Raw genomic sequence first — 20,386 nt, 5'->3', positions numbered from 1 at the left:
TGTTTCAAAAATTTTCAATTTAAACATTCAATTACTAATTTTTGTCAAATTGGACAAAAATCTATGAAATTACGTAATTACCCTCAGGCTTTAATTTTATTTTTTAAAATTTCTGTCCAATTTAACGGAAATTAGTAACGGAAGGTTTAAATTAAAATTTTTTGAAACATTAGGGGGTATATTGCCAATTTTTAAACTTTGGGATTTAAATTGAAAAATACCTGAAATTTCAAGGGTAAAGGGGATTTTTCCCAAAAAAGAAAAAATAAATAAGAACTACTAGATAAACTAAACATATAGGTCTAGACTTCTAGTTTAGTAACGATTTGAAGACACCTTTTTTGGTTTTTTAAAAAAATGTTGATCCTTGTTAAAATTCTTGTATTTTGTCTTTTGTTTTTTCTTCTAAAAATAAAAATATTAACAAAAAATTCAAACATTAAACACTCATAAAAACACAAAAATAGTTCACATTTATGTCATATAAAAAAAAAAATTAAAACCAAAAATAAACCTTACCCTCTAAAATATACACTCTTATCAAAACAACAATTTAAAACATAGGGCACTTTTTAAAATACTTTTCGGAACAAACAACTCATTTTAAAATAATTTTCACATCTTAAATCTATATATATATATATATATATATATATATATATATATATATATTAAAAAAAATCCCAATTTCTTTTAAAAAATATTTTAAAATAACTTGGATGACGTGACAGTGTTACCGGTGTTAATTCAATGACTCATTTTTATTGGCACATAATCAAGTTATGTGACAAATATAGAAAGATATAATGAAGTTCTTGCCCTTCACCTTCTTCTTGTCCTCTGTTTCTCCCTTTTCTTTTTTTTTGATAATATTTTCATTTATGGAACATGATCCTTTCAAATTCATTTGAATTGGATAATATCCAGTTAATAATATTAGAGAGAAATTTTTGTCTTTTTACTTTTTGAGAAAACAAAAATATCCTACAATATAATTAACTGAATATTATCTAGTTAAAATGAACTTGAGAGAATCCTAATTCTTCATTTATGGATTGAGGGATTTTCATTGAAGGTTTTCATTTATGGCTTGCTTTTGAGTTTGAGCAATTGAAAAGCATTTGGCAAGTGAGAAAAGGGGTTGATTTGATTTGATTTGAGAATGTGTGACGTTTGATCTTTGAATAAAGATATTTAGTAAACTCTTATATAATTGTTATACAAGTGAGATGTTATGTAAGTAAAATTCAACCTTTGAATCAGAAAAAAACTTTGTAAGAAAGAAAAAATTCAATATCTATTTTTTACTATCACGTCATCCTAATAACATAACAGTTGTATGACAGTATACTAAATATCATTTGTCTTAACATGTTTGCTTTGGCGGATGAGGATACGTCTCGTATTTTTGGTAGAAATGAATTTTTAATTAAAATAAATAAATAATTTTAAAAAATGATTATTTTAATAAAACAGATAATGAGTTTAGATAAGCGGTTGAATGTAAGTCTTGAAAAGTAATTAGTTAAATTAATAAAAATAGGATTTCAAAAAAATAAAAAAGAGTTTTGATTAGCAATTTTGCAAAAAATTATAGATATAAACATTCCCAATGAATGAGCCAAATTTTTATGCAAAATAGATCCTCAAAATTCACTTTATATAGTTTAGTTAATGAATTTTTAAAGGCCTCCTACATTCGATTAACTATATTTTTATCTATATATATTTTTTTACTCTTTATTGATTCTATCTTTATTTCTTTTCTAAAATTCGTATTTTACTCTTTATTTTTTTAATGGTAATTTGTTTAACACAATAATTTTTTAACGATTATTATTTTTCAAATAATCATTTTTATAACTATAATATTTTTGAAACGGTTATATTTTTCAAATGTCGTATTTGCCAGGTAAGTGTGAAAATCATAGCTAGTAATGTCAATCATATTTATGAAATATCTTTTTATTAAAAATTGTGAAAGAATATTCTCATAATGATCTCCTGAAAAGTGGAAAAAATTTTGGAAAAAAGAAAAAATAGGTGAGAGAAATAATAAAAAATAAAATGATTCCCTTGAAAAGTACTGCTTTTTTCTTTTTTTTTTGCTAATCCAATCAAATATCTATTTTCCATTTTTTTTTTGGCTAATCTAATGTGAAATTTTTTTACAAATTTAATTAGTCATTTTAGATAAAAGTACCATTTGGTTACTCCATCGAGAATGTTCTAACATTTCTATTTGAAAAAAATAAAAAAAATTAGATGCTTATTGTATTTTGAGAAATCTTTTCATAACTTTTTTTTTTTTTTAGCGCCCATCAATTAGCATGTCTTCGTGATATTCTATTTTCCTTAATATTTTGATTTTTGGATAAACAAATATATGCGTTACAGATAAACCCTACCATTGGACTCTTTTCCCAAGTCCACAAACCCCTACCCTCCATGCTCCCATAACCGAGCTTCGCACACCTCTCTCTCTCTCTTCTCTCCCAACTCTTCAGAAAAATGTCGAAATTCTTACAGTTCCTCCGTACACCGACACCAATCTCCCCGCTTCTCTTCCCCAAACCCTTCTCTCCTAAACCCCTACGGTTCCTCCGCTACAGTTCTTCCGCTGCGGTCGATACGCTCACCGCCGACGCCGCAGAAACCCTATGCGCCGCGCACCCGTGGCCCGAATGGGTGAGCTTCGTCGACCGCTTGAAGAGCAAGGGTTACTTTGTCGAATCCGCGCCCGAGGCCAACCATGAGGGTGATGCGGAGAGCACTTACAATGACATGAACCTCGTCAGGGACGCTTGCTTCAGCTTCGCGCGTGACCGCTACGATGTCTTCAAGTACGTCCGTTTCCTTTGTTTGTTTCTTGAGCAAATGTTGCTGAGAAAACTTGAGTCTTCGTTTCTATTTTTTTCTTAAAATGCTCTGACTTGGTTGAGCTTTTGTATCTTCTGAATAGTGTATTAGCAAACACAATCAAGAACCTATTTTCCTTGATTTTTATTAGGCATATGATTGTTGCTCTGTTTCGTTGTTATGGATACGTGAATACAGAAAATAAATGTAGACTAGTAGAATTGGAGGTTTCATTATATGGACCGGGAAAAGCTGAAATTTTTCTTTAATTGTGAGCTAAGTCTATTTTGATTAGTGAAAGTGATTTTTTTTTCTTTCCCTCAAAGTTTAAAGATAATCTTCTTTTCCCTTAAATATGAGCAGTGAGAATATAATTGTATTTTTTTTGTACTTTGTTTCATTGAGCTCTCAAAAATCATATCTATTTTTGGTGGTAAGACTAGGTAAACAGTGCAGCTGATTGTTTGTGGGTTCATTGCACGATGTAAATAAAGGCTACAGGAAGGGTTTGATAAATATCAACATTTAAGCTTTAATTTATTGGATATTTTAGAGGATATGTTGGTGCAGCCTTGTAGATCTTTAAAGTTTCACCTTCTGTATCTCATATAGGAAAGCAATTCGATTGTTTATCAAAAATAAGGGAAAGCGGTATAAAATAATTTCTGTCTATGTAAGGGAAGATTGTTAGAATTTTACTAGAATTTTAGATGTTGAACTATGGTTTTGAATGGGCCTGATTATGATCTATTGTGGGGGTGTCTATTAAAACGAGCAGAATGTTTAATAGTGGCAGAAATTTAGAGAGAAAAAAATAATAGTGAGAGAGAAAAAAGAATAGAGGAAGAAGAAAAGAATCTATGTGACCATGCCTAAATTCTCAAGAGTCGAGAGAAATTGAAATTCCATTGGTAAAGAAATATTAATATAGCTTGGCCACAAATTGCTCCCAAGGTTAAGCTCTTAGTCACATAAAGGCAGTCCTCAACCCTGACCTCAGCTTGCTCTTTGGTTTCATTACTTGCAACTTCCATGAAGTGCTGAGTGTTTTCTTTTATATACTCTCCATGTACTTGGTTGGACCCCTTGCGCTCTTTCCATGAACTACTTATAAAAAAAAAAATTGATGTTACTTCACTTATTAAAACAAAAGAAAAAAAATTGGTGTTACCTCACTTACCAAAACTAAAGAATAATTGATGTTACTTCTCTGCTTGTGCAGATCATTGTCTACTGAGGATATTCAAACAGTTGTTGAGGGCGGATGTCCTAATCTTTTACGGAAAGCTGTTAATTCAGCAAAACGGTTGAGAGCCTATGTGCGATTGGATGAAGGCGATGTATGTTATCACTTGATTTATAACATATATTAATCAGAAAAAGCCACTGATTATGCTGTATTGAAGAGGGCTTATTATTTTTTTTCCCTTTTATTTTATTTTTATGTTTGAGAGGCCATTTCATTGCTGAAGCATCTGACAGGTTCACTTATGTTCAGGTTTGTAGTACTTGCTCTCTGCGGGGATCCTGTGATCGAGCTTATGTGATTTTGAAGGAAAATGATGCAGCTGCCCGAACTGTGGATATAGTGCGTATACTGCTTTTCTATGCTCTAGATCCACTTCTTATTTCAGGAGGAGAGAAGCCTCCTGGTAGAGATATGATTGAATCATCTGCAAGAAAACTGTTTTCTGAGTTGATTGCACTGAGTGAAACATCCCCAGATCCGGTACTTCCAAAGCCTGCTGTCAAAGGACCCAAGCGAAAGGAAGACCATATAAAATTTGTGGATGATAAACTGTCTCAAGATGTTGAAATGAAGAGAGGGGATTGGATGTGTCCTAAGTAAGTCGCATTTAAAGTTGCTTAGTTGTGTATTTGTTTGTGTAATCTGTTTAACTTGATTTTCTGCTTTTTGCTTAGTTGTTAGGAGGATCCTCTGCAATTGAGGGAGCCAAAGTAATTAAAGCCTAAAGAGAAACCAAAAATCATAATTACCTATGACAGTTAAATTCAATAAGAGATAGCAATAACATTTGATTGTTGCACAAAGTGACTGCAAAAAGGGGAGACCAGGAGAATGTATGCTTTTGAAGTAGAAATGGCTGCATATATTGAAGTATTTACTAGAGAACTAGGATGAAATTCGACCTTTAAGTGGGAATTGAAAGGATCAAGGGTTAAGGGCAGTTATCTCTTAGGCTGTAAATAAACCGAGCTTGAATAGAAATTTAGGATCGTCTATTAGACGAGACAAAATCGTATAAACTCAACTTGGCTTGTATATGTATATATTTTGAAGACCTCAAGAGGACGGTGGTGGAACTAAAGTCCTTTTGGACGACTCTTTAGACTTTCCTAATGTGCTTGATTTTCATGATTTTCTTGATCTTTTTTCCCTTCTAGCTAGGTGTCTTTCTTGTATACTTTCTATGTATCAGAGTTGTGCCTTTACGCTTATTGAAATTTCAGTTACTTTAAAAAATAGTTAAATTCACTTTACCCTCCTCAAGTTTCAGGGGGTTTTCAATTCGAACCCCATTGTTTAAAATTGGCAATGTACCCCCCTAATGTTTCAAAAAAATTCAATTCAAACCCTTTATTACTAATTTCCGTCTAATTGGACGGAAATCATTCCACGTGCGTCTCACGTGGGATTTTGATGTCCTCTATTCCAATTTTGCCTCATTAAAACCTATGAAATTATGTAATTACCCTCAATAGAGGGTAATTACATGAAATTATGTAAAACCATGAACTTAGCAACAACAAAAAAAAAGAAGAACCTTAATCTTTAAGAACTCATCCATTTCCCAATCAAATCTGTATCCACTATAAAGACAGCTAGCTGATATCTTTAGTTAACATATCCTGTATTTTCCTACCACTACATCTGCAATTATAAATTTTGTTTGTGAAAACAGAAATACCTGGAGGGTCCTGAGTGCACTTGCACACATACACACATACGCATTCTCTATCTCTGCATTGGTCTTGATCAAAGACTCTTAACAGCACCAGACCTTTTTGATCCCATTTGCATGTCCATGCATCCCTAAATCTGATTCTGTTTAACACTGCAGTGCTGGTAATAATCTATTCCTTGCTTTTGGAACCTGTCATGTTTAATTTTATAGTCCATTACTTATCAAAAAAAAAAATTTATAGTCCATGAGCTGATGCCCTTGCCATTTTGTTGCAGATGCAATTTTATGAACTTTGCTAGAAATGTACGGTGCCGGAAATGCAATGAAGATGGCCACAAAGGAGTTGGTGCAGGTGATGTTGAAATGAAAAAAGGAGATTGGACCTGTCCTGAGTAAGTCCATCCTTGCGTTCAGTTGCATGTAATAATTCATAATAAATCCTTTTTAAGTTGCTGAACTCACTTTTGGCAGTAATTTGAATCAGGCTTAACACTATGTTTTCATACTTCCACTTTTCTTTTCCTAGTCAATGAATGCTTTCTTTGTCTACTATATGCCAATGGATGTTAGCAGATGCAGTATTACATAAGTTTTTCCATTAGCCTGTAATTGATGGGTGTGCCATTTAATGTTTAATTTATCTAGTTTGGGATAGTCATTTGTGGAACTTTACTTTTCCATATTTGATATGTTACTGACAGTGGTACCGATGATGGGCTAGTGCCCCAAATCTTCCTTTCTTTTTCTCATGCTGTCAGGAGATGTTTTGTCCCACGTGTTACATATGTTCATTCGTTCTGACTGATGCCCTTGGATTTATTACAGATGCAATTTCATGAATTTTTCTAGAAATATACGTTGCCTAAAGTGCAAAGCTGAGGGGCCAAAGAGGGTTAGTGTAGATGAGGCTGAAATGAAAAAGGGTGATTGGACCTGCCCACAGTATGTTTCCTATTCTTCTTGTCCTGCAATCAGAATCATTTTAAATATTGTTGATTGGTCAATGTAAACTAAGATGCAGTCTATTCACTGTAAGTTGGCTTTATCATTCTTGTTATTATAGATTTATTGTAGTTATACCCTATTAATAGCTATTCGTTTGATCGTTGTGGTAAACATGTATTTTCCTTATATGGCTGCTTTTCTTCGGTATTTTGGGAGGTGCAGGGTCAGGGCTGGGATCTATTTTGATTTGATCATTTGCTGCAAAGAGTGCTAACCAATATATGATATAATGGTTTTTGCTCTTCTTTTCTTTTTTCATTTTTTTTTTTTTTTTTATTTTAATCTCACAGTTTGTATGTATTTGTGCTGGAACAAATTTCATTGTCTATGCTTGTGAAAGATGAAATTTGGGATAACAATGCTAGTTGTTTCTTTAAAGAACTTTTCAGGCAACTACTTATCAAAAAAAAGAACTTTTCAGGCAACTGTAGTCTCATGAGGTTCCTCTGGGAAAAGTCCTAAATTTAGTAATTTCCCACAACCTACCATGTGATCCAGTTTTCATTTATCAAAACATATTCAGTAAACTTTGTTCTTGTGAGCATATTGTGCTTAATTTTTTTTAATGACGTGATGAAAAACTAAACGTAAAAATATCAAGCTGTTCTCTATTAGGGATACAGCAAAAGCTGTTTAGAGGACTGAGCACAATCTAGTTCCTGGATTATAATCTTGATAAGGATTAATCTCTCTAGTATTACAACCAACATTTTTAACTTGTGAATTGCTTCTATCCTCCTGAATTAGCGTCTTTCTGCAGGTGTGGTTTCATGAACTTCGCTAGCAATAGGAAGTGCTTGCGATGCCCAGAGCTACGGCCTAAAAGAGAGCTAAGGCCAGGAGATTGGGAATGCCTCTCGTGAGTCTCTCTCTCTCTTTCTCTCTCTCTCTCTCAAGTGTGATGTTGAATTTAAAGGTTAACTGAAGAGTTTATTAAGACAAGGGTTGGTTTCTGTAGATGTGGTTTCTTAAATTACAGCAGGAACATGGAATGCCTGAAGTGTAACGGCGAACGCCCCAAAGAAACGGTAGCTTCCGAGTACAAGGATCAGTTATGGAAGCAGCCTCGATACTAGTTCTACCAAATGGCCAAATCGAATTTCAGAAGATGGCTAAAGTCATTGTACCAATCCAAAAAGAGAGCAACATTAAGTAGAACTGTTTACCCTCTTTAAATTATGTTCATTATGATGTTTCCCTGGGCGTCCACAGCTACACGATTTTGGCCCTGGAAAAATCAATGATAGGAAGGATTTGGTCCTGCAATTTCTTTTTCTTCTTTTCTTTTGGGGTTTTAGGGTTGGGGGAAGAGAGAGAGAGAGAGAGAAGGCAGGATTTGGTGGTTGCTGTGTTACTGAGTAATGTATAGCTTGCGAATGAAGTGAGTATTGCATCTGTAGTGTTTCATATGGGCGAACTTTCTGCAAATTTTGGGATTTTTAAATGATGAACACTGGTTTAATTAGCCCGAAGAAGCCTTGGACATGCATGGCAAATGCCATTTTTCAGGAAGTATAAATAAATAAGATTATAGAAAGGGAAAGTCACATTTACCCTCTTGGTGGGCATCTTATTTACAACTACCCCAAAAATACCATTTGTGACATTTGCCTTTGAACTACCATTTCCTTTTAATTGATGTTCGTTATTAGCTTTTAACATTAAGAGGGATGGAAAGTTGCATATGTTATTTATGTATAGAATTTTGACTTATTACAATGTTAAAATTGTCCTTCAATTGGAAAGACAAGTAGGGCTGGGTATCGGTCGGTTAGGACCGGTTAATGGACTTATCGGTCGGTTAACCGATAAACTATCGGTTAAGCAAATCTTAACCGATTACCGACCAATAAGAAGTGTTAACCGAAAATTATCGGTCATATCGGTAATCGGTTAATCGGTCGGTTAAATCAGTTTGGGCTTTTGTGGGCTTTTTATTGGGCTTTTACTAGTTGCTAACTGAGCAAAAAATTAATTGTTTTGAAGGGTCAAATACGTTTTGTTGGGCTAAAGCCTAAAATAGCTTATTAAAAATTAGTTATTTTAGAGTATATTTTTGGCTAAAATACCATATTGAAACTTTTTTTTTTTTTTTTTTTATATTGGTCTACTACAATAATAAATATAAAATTCTAAAAAATTAAAAATTAAAATAGCTTATCGGTCATATCAGTTTTTCGATAAAAATTTTTTAACCGACCGATTACTGACCAATAAGCTTATTGGTATAAAATTTTTAACTGATTACCGACTAATAACTATCGGTTACGGTTAATATTGGCTCGGTTAAAGTCGGTAATCGGTCGGTAATCGATAATCAGTTATTCTGCCCACCCCTAAAGACAAGTACAGCAAAAAATTTACAGATCAACGTTAAAATTGAAGAAATGATTGAGGAATAGAATCCTCTCCCTTTTTTAAGTGACACGTAGATGATTACAATGTCATTTTAAGCATGATGCTTGGTTATTTAAAATTTTAAATATGATTTAAGCTATAAAATGAATTATTTTTATTTCATTTCATCTAAAGATTGAGAGGTAGTTGTCCCATTGTTGGCGACAACTGAAGAAAGAAATAGAGAGGATTTGGTTGGTACAAATAGAGAAATGATTGGTGTTACTAATTTTCTTATATTTTTTTTCTTCTTCACATAAGTATATAAATTTAATGGTTGATTTGTAAGATAATATAGGTAAAATATCGACACCAATTATTTCTCGTAGGGGTGGGTATCGGTTCGGTCAGTGTCGATAGAGGCATTTTCACCTACCGATTCGTAAAAGTCAGTTAAGTCAATTAATTAACCAACTTGACGACTTCATAGCGACAATGAATAGTTTCGACTTTTTTGGTTGATCGGTAAGTCGGTTAATAGGTGGTTGGTTAAGTCAATCAATTGTCGGTTACAAATTTTTATATTAAGATTTATCAATTTCCTTATAACTACAGAATCAATAAATAATATGTTTTATAAATGAAAAGATAAAGTAAATTTATAGAACATGGGCTAAAATGACAACCACAAATGAGCGAGACAAACACAATAAGAAAAATTTATAGATAAAATTCAAAATTTACTTGAAAAATCGACTAAGTTATTGTCGGTTAATCGATAAAAAAAAATTTCTACCGCCTACCGAGTTGAACTGATGTCGAAACAAAATTTTTATTCCGCTTACCGACCGCCGGAGGTCGATTGTCCGTCGCTAACGATTCGGTGGCAGTCGATAAGTGATCAGTAGGCGGTAAACAGTTAATAAATAAAGTTTATAAATAAAATTCAAAATTCACTTGAAAAATCAGCTAAGTTATTGTCAGTTAATCGATAAAAAATAAAAAAATAAAATCTACCGCCTACCAAATTGAACCGATGTTGAAACAGTATTTTTATTCCGCCTACCGACTGCCAGAAGTCAATTGTCAGTCATTGACAATTCAGTAGTAGTCGATAAGTGATTGATAGGAGGTAAACGGCCTTAATTTCTCGTACAAATATGAGAGACAAGATTGTCCCAATTTTCATGTTAACAATTTTGCCCTTTTTTAACACTAACCTGTTGCTCTACTCTCTGTTTCAAATATCCTATTGAGTAATGTTAGGAATCATCATTTTATCTTCTTTTTATTTTCCTAAAGATGATGTGTCTTTGAAATTTACTATTAAATTTTAAATAAATTATATTTAAATTTTGATCCAATGATAATTTTAAAAGACCTATCAACTTTAAGAGAATAAAAAAAAAAAAAAAGATAAAAATTGGTTCATAGCATTATTCTATTCTATTCCCTCAAGACAGCCTAGCAAAGTCACCCTGCCATGCTGAAAACCCTAGAATTGACATAGACGCTGTAAAAAGAGGGTTTTGGAAACAGAGAGAGAGAGAGAGAGAGAGAAATGGGGGATAGCGATGACTACAAGTTCCTTCAGATAAGGGACGCCATTGCTGCCGTCAATCAGAAGGTGAACCTCATCGGAGTCATCATCGAGTTCGGTGTACCAAAGAAAACCAGGGGCACTGGTACTCTCTCTCTCTCTCTCATTTTCTTTTTCCTTGGGATTTTCGGAAGAGCTTCTAATACGCACTTTACATTTCCTGGAAATTATCATGATTGTTCGTCTGTCTCAAGTCTGAAATTTGTGCTGCTGTGCTAATTTATTTTTATCTGAAGTATAAGGTCCATGTTTTATTTTACGTTTCTATGTCATTAAATTTCTTTGCATTTTAGTTTATATGGAAAGAAAAAAGTGACATTGGATGAATGGGTAATTTTTTTATGGTGATGATGAAACAAAGGCCGGACTCACGGCTGCTATCAGTTTGGTTGGTTGGTAGTAGGGTGATGAAAAGTGCTGTAAGGTACACGTTCTGAGCCATTTCATAAAATGTTGGAAATGAAAGATGCTTTATCCTTTTTATTTTTAATTTTTTTCCCATTTTCTGGGTGTATTTATTTTATGTTTCTATGTCATTAAATTTATTTGCATTTTAGTTTAAATGGAAAAAAAAAAAAAGTGACATTGGATGAATTGGAAATTTTTGCTGGCAATGATGAAACAAAGGCCGGACAAACGGCTGCTATCAGTTTTGTTGGTTGGTAGTAGGGTGATGAAAAGTGCTGTAAGGTACACGTTCTGAGCCATTTCATAAAACGTTGGAAATGAAAAATGCTTTTTATCTTTTTTATTTTTTCATTTTCTGGGTGTATATATTTGGAAGATGTTTAACTTTTTCACCATTTTTTCTTTATTAAAAAAACAAATTCAGTCAATTACTTGTGGAAATTCTAGATGCATAAGGATTATTTTCTCAGAACTGAAAGATTTGGAACACCCTATATCGGTTAAATTTCTGTCTTTCAAAACTCATTTCTTGTCACAATTATAGAAAATTACTCAATGAGAATGGTTGATCGACCATGAGCATTTTTAGAGTCATCTCATTGCCATTATAGTATATTTTTGCTTCAGATCCTTATTCAAATCTTGACATTAAAAAATGTTCTCCAGCTTTTGATCTATGAGGAAAATAATTATTTGTGGAAAAAGCAATGAATTCTTGCTCATTGCAGTGCATGTTGATTGGGTGGTGCTTATAACCTATGGAATCTGGTTGATTCTCAACTGCATGGCTTAACATTTCCTTTTGATTTACTGAATTCTAAAGTCAGTTTGCACTTTCAACATATGCCTACTTTTATAATCATGTCACTTTGGAATCAGTTTTTTGAAAAGTAACTTACCTTCTGTGCTTGGGTTGATCTTTAGTGTTCTTTTCAGGTTATATTTCTGCAAATATTCTTTTATTTTAGTACTCTTACCAAGAATTATGATTTGTATGCAGATTGGATTTGTACACTAAAAATAGTTGATGAATCACATCCAAAACCTGGGATTTCAGTTAATATTTTTGCTGAAAGTATGGAAAAGCTTCCCCATGTTGTGTCAGCTGGGGATATAATTCAGCTTTCTCATGTTGTGGTACGTTCTGATTTTGAACTCCAAAATATGATTTATACTTTCTGGGCCGTTTCTTTTTATATACTATTCATATACAGGCAATTTGTCAATTTCTCTTTCTTCGAAGTTCTCTGGTTATTTAAATTATTAGACGTGCCCAGGGTCTGTATTTTTATATGTTCTGCTTTTGATTAGTTGATATTTAATAATCATAAATGGGAGAAAAACAGCTGGCTCTGACAAGGTTTATGGGCTTTTAATAGATGAAACAGCATAGAGAAAAAAAGAGGAAGAAGAAAGGAAAAGAATTAGAAAGAGTGGAGAGCTTAAAATTTCTAGCTTACTGTAATTTTGTCTTAGGAAATGATGGATATTTGGCCTTGCAGATAGCTTCAAAATGCTGCACGTTCTATGTCCACTTGGTTTTATGGGTAAAAAATGTTCCGGGAATTAAAGCCTTCCAAAGTTGTCGATGGATATCTTATATTGAAACAAGGTGGAAGTTCCTCATGCGTCTTTTTTTTTCCTCAGCCATTTATCTTGAATGAGCTTATGATAGTATACTCTTTACACCTGTAATATGATTTTTGTATGGTATATATGTTCAGCATAAAAACTTACCTCTGAAACAAATGGAGTCAAGATGTTGTGAATATTCACTAATTTATAGTTTAAAATGACTTCGTCATCTATATTGCTATAGGATTTTTAGGGGTCTTATTTTCCTCATATTCGATGAAATTAGCATTGTGAAGCGTGCTAAAAGTTTGGGCAGCTTGTTTAACAGATGAAAACTCATTGTGGTGAAGTGAATGTTGTTTTCAACAAGAGGTTTTCTTCTTTTGCTTTATATGAAGGGAAAGATGGCAAAGACTTCCTTCCTTATCAAGTTTCTTCCAAATTTCGCCCAAGAGACCTAGACAAGAAGTTCATAGAAGGGCTGCGAAAATGGTTGGTTGATTTTCAGCTTGATGAAGGTATTTTTAAAAATAAATCCATTGATATTATCAGCAGTGCATTCATCCCTTGTATTTATACTATCTCCTTAAAGTCATGGTCAAATTGTCTTAATATGTTATAAAGGTATAGGTAGGGGAAATTTAATAATAAATACACATTATAATGATCCAAGAAAAATGTTAGCCACATCTATATTATTTCTCCAAAAGGACTTGTCAAGTTACAAATGGAACTTCCTAAATCAATTATAAAGCCCAATCTCACTTAGTAATGAACCAATGTAGGACTTGCTACCCATGTAGCACATTTATAATTCATTTGCTCAATGTGAGCAATCCACCCATCCATTGTGGGACTTGACATTCTGTGGTATCACAATTTCCCTTACTCAAATCCTTGCATTTTCATATCATTTTTGTTATTTATTTTATGGAAAAATTTACAGAGGTCTTCATTTCAAAACAATTGTAAGTTGGGTCCTAAATTTACTAAATTTGAAACTAGGATCTAAAAATTAAAATCGGGTAAAGCAAAGGGGGGTTTCATCATATTTTTTTCCTTTCTACTTAACATGTCTTTACCCTCCTTTCTGTTATGTTGCGGGAGTTTAACTATGCATTTCAACCTAATGCAAAGCTTTGAACTACGCATCTGCTTTGTAGGGTTGAGTAACTTCTCATTTTTGAGGGAGATCAAGGAAGGAGACCGCATTGATTTGGCATGCAAGGTAATTCAACAATTTTTTCAGGTGTAATTTCTGCATGTCAATGAAAATGATTACCACAGTTTATTCTTTATTTAGTTATTTGTTCATTATTTTTTGTAGTTGAAGATTTATTAGGGTCTAACTTGGTCAATGCTCTTTGACATTCTTTTTTCAGCTTCCTAAAGTACTGATAATTTTGCATCCTTTTAATGTATTGTGCCTTAGATAGTTCATATCTGTGAGGTTGCTAAAGATGAGTGGATGGTGTTTCTTTGGGATGGAACGGATGCTCCGCCAATAAGTCTTCCTACAAAGTGAGTTGATCAGTATTTTGTCAATCATTATACTCAATTTCTCTGATTATGAAGCAAATGGATTGCAATTGAACTGAATTATTTAGTATAATTCTATATGGTACTCCATAACTTTTTACAGTTTGAAGATGAAAACAGAAAGTTAATTCAACGTATGCAGCGGATATCTCTTTACACCAACACCTATGGGGTTTTTCTTTATTTGTGTGACCTCTAAATCTTAATTCAGTCTGTATGAAATAGTATGATGTAGGACCATCACTATGTGTGTCCATTTCTAGTTTGAGATTTCAATGAATTGTCTTCTTTATCTCGTGTATAAGGGGATAACATTTCACCAATAATGGCCACTTATCAAAAAAAAAGACATTTCACTAATAATGGCCAGGAGTAGATTTGTGCTTTAGATATGTGATTTACAAGTGATCTCATTTCGTCTTCATTGCACATGTTTGTTTATTTCATAATATCTTCTAGGTGTGAAATTAATTCATATATATGTTTGGATAAATGGTATTAAACTCCTAGTTTTATAAAGATTAATCTGAAGGTTTTTAACCATAAACCACAGGTTAGAAGATGATCTGAGTAACCCGGTTCCTTTACAATTGGAACCCGTGGCCTTGCAAAGAGATCTGTTATGTACTTTTCCTGCTGTTGGAACCATCTTGAGGGTCATTTTTGACCAAGGCATGCAAAACCAGTACCTCCACTTGCTACATTCTGGAAAATGGGTAAAATTTGTGAATGTACTGTGTGAAGTGAAGTCAGGATTCTGGCTTGGTATATTGACATCTTTTACGAAGCTTCGCTATACACCAAATGACGACCAGCTCATATCAGTGCGCCAAAGGTTGTTGCTTTGGATTGACACATTGGTATATTGCACAAACGTTTTTTTTTAAGAAAATGCGGCTTTTAATTATTTGTGTCAGGTTATACAATGAGCGGTTATCATCAGAAAGGGGATGTATTCCATACTGGTGCTTCCCTTGGTCACGTATTACAGGTTTCACTTTTGTTTTGGGTTTCTCATTCATTAATTATGTGATTCAAGGTCCTATCCAATATCAACTTTGTTTTCTGGAAGTTTTTGACGGTGTATGTCCTTTTCCCCTTGCAGAGGTAGATTATGACGATGTGCCGTTTGTCACATTAATGGATGTTCTTACCTACTCAGAGGTATCATATATCTCTTCCCCATTGTATTTTATTTTATTTTTTATGAATCCAGATGTAACATCTAAACAAACTCTGGTTATTTTGATGCCTATTCTCTTTATGATGGGTAATCTCTTTTTTCTTATCTCTTTTAAAGTTTGGAGAATTTCACTTTTTCCATTTCTACAATAGAGCACATGTATGCTTCCCCTGAATTCCGGAGCTGGGAAGCACATTCCATTTACTGATTTTTGTACACCTTTTTTCTTTTTAACATTTGTGTGTCAGCATATGAAGAGTTTGCAGGAATTGTGAAGGTTCTTTTTTTTTTTTTTGGGATAAATGAAAAATCAATCCATGTGGTTGATCTAATTACAAATCACTCCCTGTGGTATAAAAAATAATTCAGAAGTCCTTGAGGTAGGCCAAAATAACAATTTAATCCCTGTAGTCAAATTTCGTCTAAACACTTAACGGATTTTGTTAGTGTACCACGCCATCTCCTATCACTCTTGATAAAAAAAAATATAAATATATTAAATATATAAATACATAAATCTAAAAAAAGTAATTTTTTTTTTTAAAAATAATAATAATAAGAGGGGGGTGGCAATTTGAAATCTACACAGCAACCCATAAAAGATTAGTCTGCATAATTTCTAGTTCAACAATCATATTACCAAAGATAATTTCGTCGTTTCCACAACCATTAAGAGGAGCTAATATCAACTACGCATCAAAGACTATGAAAATAACCAAAATCTTTGCCAATAACCTTTCCTTTTTAATCAAACTAAAAACTAAAGTTTTGAATACACCTATCAAATTCTTCTAGTTTATTTTGAAATCAATTTTCTTTTTGAAAGCTCCGTAAAATAAAATAAAATAGAAAATTAGACCATTCTAGAGATTCTTAGATGCCTAAGGTTGCAAAAGGTTCTGACAATGAATAACCATAAAAATATAGGAAATTAGGGTGTTAGATACCAAAATTGTACATTGTGACAATGCGAAAGAGAATGGGAGGAAGATTACCTAAGATCACGTAGTGGATTGAGACTGCGTAGTGGATTGAGAATTGGTATCGGAAAAGGATTTATAGATGCTTTTGCATTGCTCTAATACAACGATCCCCTACCACCTCTGGGGGTGGCTCCCTGGCCGCCCCCTCCCAAAGTGGGTGGCTCCGGCAACCAACCCTCTATTTAAAAAAAAATAAAAAATAAAAAACAAATTTTTAAGTTTTTTATTTTTATATATTTAATATTTTTATATTTTTTATTAAGAGTGACATGTGTCAACATTGTATTGGTGCTAACGTGGCACACAAATAGAATCCGTTAAGTGTTTTGACGAAATTTGACTGCATGAACTAAATTGTTATTTTTGCCTATCTCGAGGACCTTTGAATTATTTTTTATACCACATGAAATAATTTGTAATTTAGGTCAACTATAAGGACTGATTTTGCATTTATCCATTTTTTTTAATTTTTTAATTATATATGTACTTTTTGTGAATTTTTAGGTGTTAAAGAATTGTCCATTTTCTAATAGGTCTGTAAACGTGGGAGTCCTATTTGTTCTACATATTATAAAAAATGAGGCCATTGTGCTATTGTGTGCCCGTGTGTGTTTTTTCTTGGTGCTTTATGAAGGAATTTTCTTTAGGTTTTAGCTTAGACTAAAGCTACACTTACTCTCATTTATCACATCCATCTCACACCGGCTGACATGATTTGTTTCAAGTGACTTACACTTTTTTTTTTTTTTTTTTTTTTAAATTTAATTTTATTTAATTTTATTTAAAGTGGTTATTGTAAGCCACTTAAAACACACTATGTTAGTTGGCGTGGCATGAGTGTGAAGAATAGCATTATTTCTTAGCTTATGACCAATTTTTGTATCATATTTTTTATTATGGTGGAAGCTCCTTATAACAAACAGCTTTCTACATTGAATGACATGTCTATCAATGTCCAAATATTTATTTCTTAGCATTTGTTTGCATTACAATTGAATTAAAACCATGACTTTTATGCTGCTGGTGTTGCTTCAAGTAAGTGCTTTCATTACATGGCAATGTTTAGAACAATAATGTTTTTTTTTTTGGTAAGCTTGCGCCCTTTTGTCACTTTCACATTTCTTTTGTTAGAATTTCAATCCTAGAGCCCTACAGAGATCAACACTTTTTTTATGATTATGTTTTTGTAATAATTCCTAGTGATTCTCACTTTCATTACAGGTAACAGCTAAATTCAAGTGTGTAGCTCGAGTAGTTGCAGCACTTCCATGGCAGGCTGAGGACCTCCGCTCTCCACTTGGGACTTACAGGATCAGGCTGACCCTAGAGGATCCAACTGCCAGAATCCATGCTCTTTTGTATGGTGAAGATGGGGTAAGACATTTCAACAACCAACTTCATGTAATCTGATCTAAAATTTCCTTATTCGATGTCCCTGTTATTTCGCCATGGTTAGTTGTTAAACTTCCTTGTGAAATGCCTTTTTGGGGTCGAAAAATGCCTTTTCATTTCCCCCCTGAGGTGCACTAGGTTTCCACCTGAGATGCACTAGGGCTTTTCTTGGGTATTTGGTTGGGTCTCTTGTATACCATTGTGGTTGGGTGTTTGGTTTGATTGGGTTTTTCTGGGTTTTTGGTTTGTTAGGGTGTTCGGTTGGGTTCCTTTGTATACATTATTGTGTACTTAGAGGCGCTTTGCGCTTTTTTTGATATATACTACATTACTTATAAAAAAAAAAAAAAAACTTCCTTGTGAAATGTCCCTATGTTTCTCTTGACTTCTTAACTTCCCATCCATTTGCCCTCGTATTTTTGCTTTAACATGAGGTTGGTGTCTCTTTTAAACAAATTAAATAATTTCTCCCTCTTGCTTCTTTATTTCCTGCTTAGCAGGGTTGAGTTTCGGATTAAATTTAAACGTTTTTTAAGGCAACTTGAGATTTCCCCTTAACAACAGTGTTGTATTATTGATAAACGGTTGTTTTTTGGGCTACTGCTGACCACATATAGAGCCCGTAGATCGGAAAGTACTAGTCTTAAACCCAATTATATCTGACGATAGAACACGTACTAATAGACCATATATAACAAGACTACATGTTGCCAACTACTTTTAAGTGATTCATATATTCAAAATCTTCTACATGGTAATCCTTAATTCATATGCTTACCAAGTTGATTAGAGTTCAACAGTGCATTAAAATCAACCAGTTTCATATGCTACTTTCTTTCATCTATGCTGCTTTTGCATGGCTGGATTCTATTTGATTTGTGTCGTCTTCATCCATGATAGGAGAAATTTTTTGATGGTTATCCCTCTACTGATGTATTGAGACTTAAGATGAACAAATTACTTGGGGTAGCTGTGAGTGATAATGCTCCAAGAACTCCACCATGGGCACAATTTTGCCTTAAATCATATTACCTCTCTAAAAATGAAGCTTGGGGAAGTAGACAGTATCGAATCTTTGGCACCAAGCTGGAGTAAGGAGTCTGACAAGCATGAAGATCTTGTTTGTTGCTGCTATGTTTTTCCTTGCACGAAGCGCGTAACTGCTACCGAACTTAGAATTGTTGTATATAAATATTAGAGTGCATATAAATTAAGGGAGTCTTCATGCGTGACTAATTCTAGATGGCAGGCTGTAAATAGACTAATTCTAGATGGCAGGCTGTAAATATTTGCTTATTTGTACAGAGTTATCTTGTAATGTTAGGTTTTTTTTTTCATCATTTGTTAGTAATTGTTTCTTTTAGTCCAAGATATTGATCTCTGCGTTTCTAATTGAGGCTGAAATACTGTCTATATTACGTTATTGCCAATGCGCCCATGATTAAAGTGAGCACCAAGTATGGGCAAGATGGTAATTCAGGGAGTCTAGGCTTTCATATTCAAGAAGAAAAGAGAGATCTAGGGTTTATAGAAAGAACAATTTATTCCAAGGCTCCGTTATTAGTATTGAAATTTTTTTACAAGAGTCAAAAACTGATTACAAAGGCCGGTGATCTGTTATTTATACTTTCTTAACAGCTAATAATAGACTATGCTATTCTTACGTTATGGTGACTTAAGCACAATGACAGTCACAATAATTAACAAGCCAAAAAAAAAAAAAAAAAGAATCACAGAAAATGCCCTGCATTATTAACAATTCAATAAACTGGTAGGATCACATCATAATCTGCCTCCCTTTTAAACCCCCTTTCTCTTAAAAGGTGTATAACATTCAAAGATTATTAGTTTATTTTATTTTTTTTCATTGAATAAGGAAAAAGGATATAGGGACATTCAAGATTATTAGTTAAAAGGCAATGTAGAGTGAAAATGGTCGGCAGAAAAGAGAATGTTGACTAGAGGAGGTAACAAGAAACTTAGGTAAGCTGGAAAAGAGGTCCTATTGAAGGAGGTCATTCAAGCCATACCTACTTATAGCATGAGCGTGTTTTTATTTCCAAAGTCCTTATGTTTGGAAATAAACTCACTTATGCAAAAGTTTTGGTGGGGCCATAAGATGAAGGAAAACAAAATTGCTTGGATGAGTTGGAGCAAGATGGGGGTCTCAAAAGGGTCCGGAGGTATGGGGTTTCGGGATTTTAATTTTTTCAATAAGGCCCTGTTGGCGAAACAGGTGTGGAGAATGTGGGAGTCACCGGACAGCTTTATTGCACAACTTATGAAAGCAAAGTACTTCCCAAACTGCTCTATCATAGATGCTCCAAAGGGGAAACAGCCTTCTTTTGCTTGGCGGAGCATCCAAAGCACGTGTGATATCGTTCGGGAGGGCCTTATATGGAGAGTGGGAAATGGGGAGAAGATCCGTATATGGCAAGACAAGTGGCTCCACAATCCGAACGACTACATGATACAATCCCAACCGTCAGTGCTTGCCCCGACGGCTCGGGTGTGTGAACTTGTGGATAGAGATACTAAATGGTGGAAAACAAACCTCATCGAACAGATTTTTTCTCCG

The 20,386-nt window shown here is 33.6% G+C and overlaps 2 protein-coding genes and 2 non-coding genes across 5 annotated transcripts; all 4 read left to right on the top strand.

Annotated features, from left to right (window-relative positions):
- Positions 1 to 2,400: 2,400 nt before the first annotated feature.
- LOC132184158 (zinc finger (Ran-binding) family protein) lies at positions 2,401 to 8,256 on the top strand. Its single transcript, XM_059597670.2, has 7 exons — positions 2,401 to 2,843; positions 4,082 to 4,199; positions 4,358 to 4,704; positions 6,062 to 6,178; positions 6,612 to 6,728; positions 7,552 to 7,650; positions 7,750 to 8,256. The coding sequence occupies exons 1-7, from the start codon at positions 2,512 to 2,514 to the stop codon at positions 7,865 to 7,867; spliced, it is 1,248 nt and encodes a 415-aa protein (XP_059453653.2). The 5' UTR covers positions 2,401 to 2,511; the 3' UTR covers positions 7,868 to 8,256.
- Positions 8,257 to 10,596: 2,340 nt separating this feature from the next.
- Positions 10,597 to 19,149, top strand: LOC132184507 (protection of telomeres protein 1a). 2 transcript variants are annotated; one of them, XM_059598159.2, is made up of 10 exons: positions 10,597 to 10,813; positions 12,137 to 12,273; positions 13,040 to 13,229; positions 13,875 to 13,939; positions 14,144 to 14,232; positions 14,804 to 15,085; positions 15,168 to 15,241; positions 15,356 to 15,414; positions 17,638 to 17,790; positions 18,709 to 19,149. In XM_059598159.2, the coding sequence occupies exons 1-10, from the start codon at positions 10,690 to 10,692 to the stop codon at positions 18,901 to 18,903; spliced, it is 1,368 nt and encodes a 455-aa protein (XP_059454142.2). In that variant the 5' UTR covers positions 10,597 to 10,689; the 3' UTR covers positions 18,904 to 19,149. The 2 variants fall into 2 exon arrangements, with proteins under 2 accessions (XP_059454142.2, XP_059454143.2); XM_059598160.2 differs by lacking the exon at positions 10,597 to 10,813 and adding an exon at positions 11,353 to 11,418.
- Positions 11,071 to 11,170, top strand: LOC132185987 (small nucleolar RNA snoR113). Its single transcript, XR_009440672.1, has one exon. It is a non-coding gene; the product is annotated as a small nucleolar RNA snoR113 (small nucleolar RNA).
- LOC132185986 (small nucleolar RNA snoR113) lies at positions 11,337 to 11,436 on the top strand. The gene has a single exon (XR_009440671.1). It is a non-coding gene; the product is annotated as a small nucleolar RNA snoR113 (small nucleolar RNA).
- Positions 19,150 to 20,386: the final 1,237 nt, after the last annotated feature.

This window comes from Corylus avellana, chromosome 7 (assembly GCF_965113065.1).
Source record: "Corylus avellana chromosome 7, dhCorAvel1.hap1.2, whole genome shotgun sequence".
Lineage (NCBI taxonomy): Eukaryota > Viridiplantae > Streptophyta > Magnoliopsida > Fagales > Betulaceae > Corylus > Corylus avellana.
The sequence above is the reverse complement of the archived record's forward strand: the minus strand, read 5'-3'. Positions and strand labels throughout refer to the sequence as shown.